Consider the following 6000-nt stretch of genomic DNA (forward strand, 5'->3'; position numbering starts at 1 on the left):
AATTTGAAAGAAGCACATTCAGAGAAAATAAGCTGTTAACTGCATTCATGTCCAAGCCTAAAGAGTACACTTTGCAGCACAGAACTTGTTTGGCAAAGAAAATACTGCAACAATTTTAAGAGCAAAAGCAAAGTTTTAACATGTTTAAATAACTGCACAAATATTAGCATTAAATGAAACAGTGCAACTAAGTACTAGTTATCTATGCATCTATTTGTGTTATCCAGTGGTAATTTTAACTAGCCATTGTACAAAAAACTTCAGATTAAGTAGCTTCAAATTCAAGAACATTCCCTTCTAATCACACAGAAATGCACTTTTACAGTATTTTTAGGTGGATATTTATTATCTGAGCATAATTAACCCACAAACGCCATAACTTTCTACTTACCAGTGAATTCTCAGAACGTCTCAACTACCAGTATGCAAGGATACATAGAAATTAGAACAGTCTTAAAACAATAACAAATTATCTTGGCTTTGATATCACTTCCTCTGAAAAAGCAGGCTTGTCACAAACTATTTTGTTCATTGTTTACTGAAAGAGGAAACTGGAAGCCCTGGATTTATAGCAAAGCATTAAGAGCAGAAAGCAGGAAAAATGGAAACGTTTACCTAAGCCTTCGTTTTGCAAGACTTTTGGAGCATATCCGTTCCATACTGCTTTGAAGATTTAGTAGGGCAGTTATTGCTTGCTTTAAGCACTCTTTATCCTCTTCATCCTCACTTCTTTCTTCCAGTTGCTGTGAACATTCAAAGTCAAATACAAAAAGTGTTACAAGCATTTTGGTATGCGCAAATCCACAAGTTTGACCTAGGAAGAAGAAATACAACCATCTGCTGATTTCGCATGCTCCTGCTTGTTATTAAAGTTAATGAAATAACCAGGTGCATTACTGACACAGGCAAGAGACAACTGTCTGCTAAGAGCTTAATCGCAGTAAAGTGAGAGCAGCAGTCACTAGTCCCCCAGATACAGATGCAGTCAGGCACACATTACTTACCTCAAAACTAGTTTGATTTACCTTACATCTCCAAAAATAGAACCCATTAGAGGTGTTAAAATTTAAGGGGAACAAGTGAGGAAGGAGATCCCCATACATACCACTCTACAGCAAAAGATCTGTGGGATATCTGTACATTTGTTAACACGTATAAACACTCTTGGAACAGGCAAGTTAGACTGAAAGCTAAGCAAAACTCCTTCATTGGATTTATAAACAGAAGATTACAAGGGCTCTCACATCACTAACAAGAGTCTAATCACTAATTCAGGTTGGAAGGGACTTTGGAGATTATTTTATCCAACCTCCAGCTCAACTGCAGAGCCAACATAGAGCAGGTTGCCTAAGGCCATACTGAGTTTTGAATTGCTCTCAGGATGGAGGCCACAACCTTTCCGGACAATCTGTTCCAGTGTCTGAAATCCCTCATGGTGAAAATTTTTTTTTCCTAAAAACTTATCAGGATTTCCCTTACTGACTTTTCATAGTGGGCTATGGGGAAGCACTTTGCAGATGTGAGAAGTATTTCCCTGTCTTCCCCACCCCATCACACAAAGACAGCAGGAAGGCTTCCCCTCCTCCTTAGCCTCCTTTTCTCCAGCATGAATAAGCCCACTCCCCCAGGTTCTCCTTCATCATACATTCCGTTCCTTGTGTCATCTTGACAAGCCCTTCTAGTGTGCTTGTTCCAGTATGCCAATGTCAACAGGAAGCCCAAGCTGGATGCGGTTATCCCAATGCAGCCTTGCCAGTACTGAACAGGTAGGCACTGCCAATTCCCTCAACCTGACGGTTACACATTTGCTAATACGGCAATATAGGTTGTTGTAGCTGTAAGGGTGTTCTGTTGGCTTGTGTTCAGCTTATTATCCACCAGGAGTGTGATTTTTTTTTTAATGAAAAAACAAAACAAAAAAACCTCCAAAAACCCCCAAACAAAACAAAAAAAAAAACCCCAAAGCCAAACCAAAGAGGAAAAACTATAACCAGGGGGATGGTGGGTAGAAGTAAGTGTTCTTCCTCCATGGAGGAGTTGCTTGGCTGTTCATCAGAAAACACAGGGGCATCTAACCATGGTCAGCTTGTAAAACCAGGGTACGTAAGTCCCTGAGTACACAGCTACATTAACACCCTCATATACTAACTCAACTTTTCTTAAAGGACAAAAAAATATAAAGTTATAAACTAAAACTGGATGAGACATGTTAATACTAAGATTTTGTGCCTAACTATCACTGTGATAGATAAGTTTTACAAAACAAGATCTGCCATGTTTTTATCCTAAGATGTTGAAGACTTGCATCTTAAATCTTCATTTAAGCATTAAAACATTTCACATTATAGTTAGTGAAAAAATTGTTGACTACAGCTGTGACTTACACATGAAACTGAGATAACTATTATTTACAGGATTAGAGACAAGTGTTTCAGACTATTACACACCAAGAACTGGCTCCACACAATTGAAAGATTTATTTTGACAGAGGTGGTAAAGGCAACAGGCTGGCATGGACCAGAATAACAGACACCCTTGGAAACAGTACAATTGCTCTGTTTGCTTCCAGCATGAAATGTAAGCATTGTCCTCCAAATCCAACCGAATACAACATATTCATGTTTGACTTTGAATGGGTCATAGAATAGCATTAATTTTTTCCCTGACCAGAATTAATCATTCAGTGCAATATCTGTCAATACCAAAGACTACTTTATTTGTGTTTTCAACCATAAGAATGACCACACAGTTTATTCTTGGCAGCTTTGGTTCATGTAGCATAATCTGTCATACTCTTGACTTAAGAGGCATTAGGCATGAGTGCCTACTCATGTAACAACCACTGAAATAGGGCTGACAATGCATCACAACAGGCATTACTTCCCAAAGGGTCTCAGGGAGAATACATCACTCCACGAAGGAACAGACTACCCTTGTCATATTCCTTTACTCTCTCGATTTAACACAGAGGTAACATCTTCCTTTTGCTTCAGTTGTGCAGATCATTTAGGCTTAGAGAGGACTTCAGATAAATGAGGCAGGTGCAGCACCACTGGCAAAGTCCTGAAAGAAAGCTAAGAAAAATGTGTAACTACCTCTAGGATTTTGCATCTTTCCGGCACAAGAGTTCAAAGGAGGCTCTTTGCCTTGCAAACTACCTCTTTGCCAACTTCCATGAAAAGAGTTTGGCTGGATTTCCTATTATCTCCAAGTAGTTACCCTTTAACAATGGACAAGATTGTTTTAGCCTAGTCTCATTGAAAACAAGCCTTATTAGATCCTACAATACTCTGCCATTTGCTTGTAAGGGTACAACAGGAGACAGGGTAAGGAGCAAAAGGCACGTAAAACAGAAGACAAAAATCAATAAAAATTAGGCCCAGCATGCAACAAAGCTTATGAAATTATTTCCTTGTTTTTAACACTGTCTATATAACCTAAATGCTCCAGTCAAACTAACACAAATGCACAAGGCAGAACAAAAATGGCCCATATCCCAAAAGAAGAAAGTTCTTGAAATTTAGAAAAATCTCAAAAGAAACCCATGCAAATGTAGCCTAATATATATAAGGGGAGCACTTGAACCAAATAAACAGAAAAATAAACCCCTATAAAGTAAGCAACAATTTTCTCAATGTATCAACTTAAAAACCTGGAAAAAAATGACTCCCTGTACATTCTCTTCAGAAACATACTGGTACAGATTGATGTTCATTACTGCAAAGCATTCTGCTTCTGTGTTGAGTTTATAAAATTATTTTTACAGCAATTTCTCTCCAGTTGCAAAAATCTTGGTATTCATCACAGAAAAGTCCATGTCCAAAAGCAATATACCTTTTTGTGTATAGCGCTGGAAAGAAAGCTATTGTTTAAAAACTAACTTTCCCCCCATCAAAATCTATTGGAAATAACCCATACATCCAACTGTGTATACAATCGAAAGCAAAGTCCACTGAGCATAATTACGCTCCATGTTTAACATTTAGAAAGCAGCGTGTAGAAGTATGTGTCTTCTTAAGTCTAAGACCAACATATATGGCAAAACAGACAGTTCTGTGAACTACTATGAACACATTTCTCTGCACACTGAAAAGAATTTGAATGTTTATATTCTAGCATTGTATAATTAACAAACTGCTATCAAAAACAGTTTCAGTCAGAATTTAGCTTAAATTACAGCAATGACTTTCATCTTACACTGCTCCCAGACAGTTTGGAAGAAGAGGTTATGGAGAGTGAAATAGCATTACTGGAAATGCATCCGTTTCTCTGCAAATCCCACTGATTCTTCTGTAGCTGTGCAGTGCCCCCTAATGATCAAATCAGATGCCAAAACCCATGCCTTTGTTATTATTATTTCTGTTTTACATAAAGTGATGAATGTCCTGTGAAGAATACTATATTATTATGGGAAGGAGGTGCAGATTTCTGATTATCAGTAGTATTATAGTCATTGTGTTTTGTAATAATCTTATGAGAAAATATGGCATGATTGTAATGATTCACAGTGCAGTATCCTGGCCATTCAAGGAAAACAAACTTGGAAAACAGACTGCTAAGGGAAGTTTCTAATAGAAAAAAAAAAAGTAGTCTACATTCTAGACTGCAAGCTCTGAGGAGATACCAAGAAGTGGAAGACAAGGTATTTTGTTCTACCTGTTGCCTAACACAAGGATTAGATATTTATAAAACCAGGAAATTCCAAACAGATACAAAAATATCATCCTCATGCAGTGCAAATTAAGACTATGGTAGTCCTTCTCTTATGCTGTCAGGGAAGCACCTATCTAGAAAAACAATGACAGAAAATACATTTATACTTATGAAGACAACATGCAGATAAAACAATACTAGTAGATGTCACGAAGGATATAAAATCTTGTATTTCAGGGTTTATATCACAATCTAGACTTCTGTCTTCCTAGATAATTCTAAATTTAACCACTGAAATTTGTGAACTGCAGGTTACCCAATCCAATCTGGGAGGAGAGATCACAAAGCAGCTTTTATACACAAAAGACACAATAGCATATGGGAGGCAGGGAAATCACAACTGAATTTACTTAACTTACGCTTAACTCAAGATCACTTGATTGTAGGTGCTAATGAAACTTACTGCCTCTCAAAACATTAGTCCAAGAAGTTTAGTGCATAAGTGGTCCCACGTTACAAGTTGAAGCTGCACAGTGCAGTACTCAGAACAAGCTCGAACTACTGCTGCTTCAGAGAAAGCTCTTCAAAACCCACTATGTAATTTCTTCAGACATCCTGAAGCCCACAATGAGGCAACAAAACACTTGCATGGCTGGCAAAGTAAGCATCATCTGCAGTGTGACCTAGCTATCTCCTCTGTAGCCTTTCCTTACAGAAGTGAGCAACATTCACAAGAATTTGAAGTATGCTGACACCAGTTACTCCAGCTTCAGTTCTAATGCCTCACCATTTTCTTCAACATGTTTCTGAGAATGAGGTATCTACCAAAAAGCAATACTGAAACAGGCTATTCTATAATCAAGAATAAAAATGAACAGTGTTTCTCCTCTGACAAGCACAGGCAAGTCTGCTGGCTCTTTGCCATAAAACAATCCCAGAAGCTGGCTCAATAGCATTGAGCTGCCCAAGAGCTCTGACTTTTTGCAGTTACTCCAAATAATAAACAACTCAGCTGAAAGCAGCAATATGGTGGGGAAAAAAGTGCTCTCATAACCAGAAACTTTAATTTTTAGAAAGCATCAGGAAATCACCTGGAACAGCAAATGGGGACAACTGCAGGGAACACCACATACTTCTGGAAAATGCTATCAGTCTAAAAAGGCTCTTCACACTTGAAGCTTAAAGGAAACTCCATGTGTTGTATTCCTGACAGATACAAAGCTTTAATGCATTGGAATTTCAAACGTAATTTTGTTTTCATATAAACTCAGATAATCTTGAGCACAGTGCAGTAAAAACATGCATACATTTATGTAAGTGTTTATTTAGATTTACATTACAGCAGGA

The 6000-nt window shown here is 37.8% G+C and overlaps 1 protein-coding gene across 1 annotated transcript in view; it reads right to left on the bottom strand.

The window, feature by feature from the left end:
• Positions 1-6000, bottom strand: part of SOS1 (son of sevenless homolog 1 (Drosophila)) — a gene marked incomplete at its 5' end in the record, with an annotated part of 29827 nt that overhangs the window by 16093 nt on the left and 7734 nt on the right. The window contains one exon of the mRNA XM_010285003.1: positions 616-743. Coding sequence (XP_010283305.1) covers positions 616-743 — 128 coding nt within the window. The remainder of the gene's footprint in view (positions 1-615; positions 744-6000) is intronic.

The sequence above is a fragment of the Phaethon lepturus genome, unplaced genomic scaffold (genome assembly GCF_000687285.1).
Source record: "Phaethon lepturus isolate BGI_N335 unplaced genomic scaffold, ASM68728v1 scaffold19624, whole genome shotgun sequence".
In the NCBI taxonomy this organism is placed as follows: Eukaryota; Metazoa; Chordata; class Aves; order Phaethontiformes; family Phaethontidae; genus Phaethon; species Phaethon lepturus.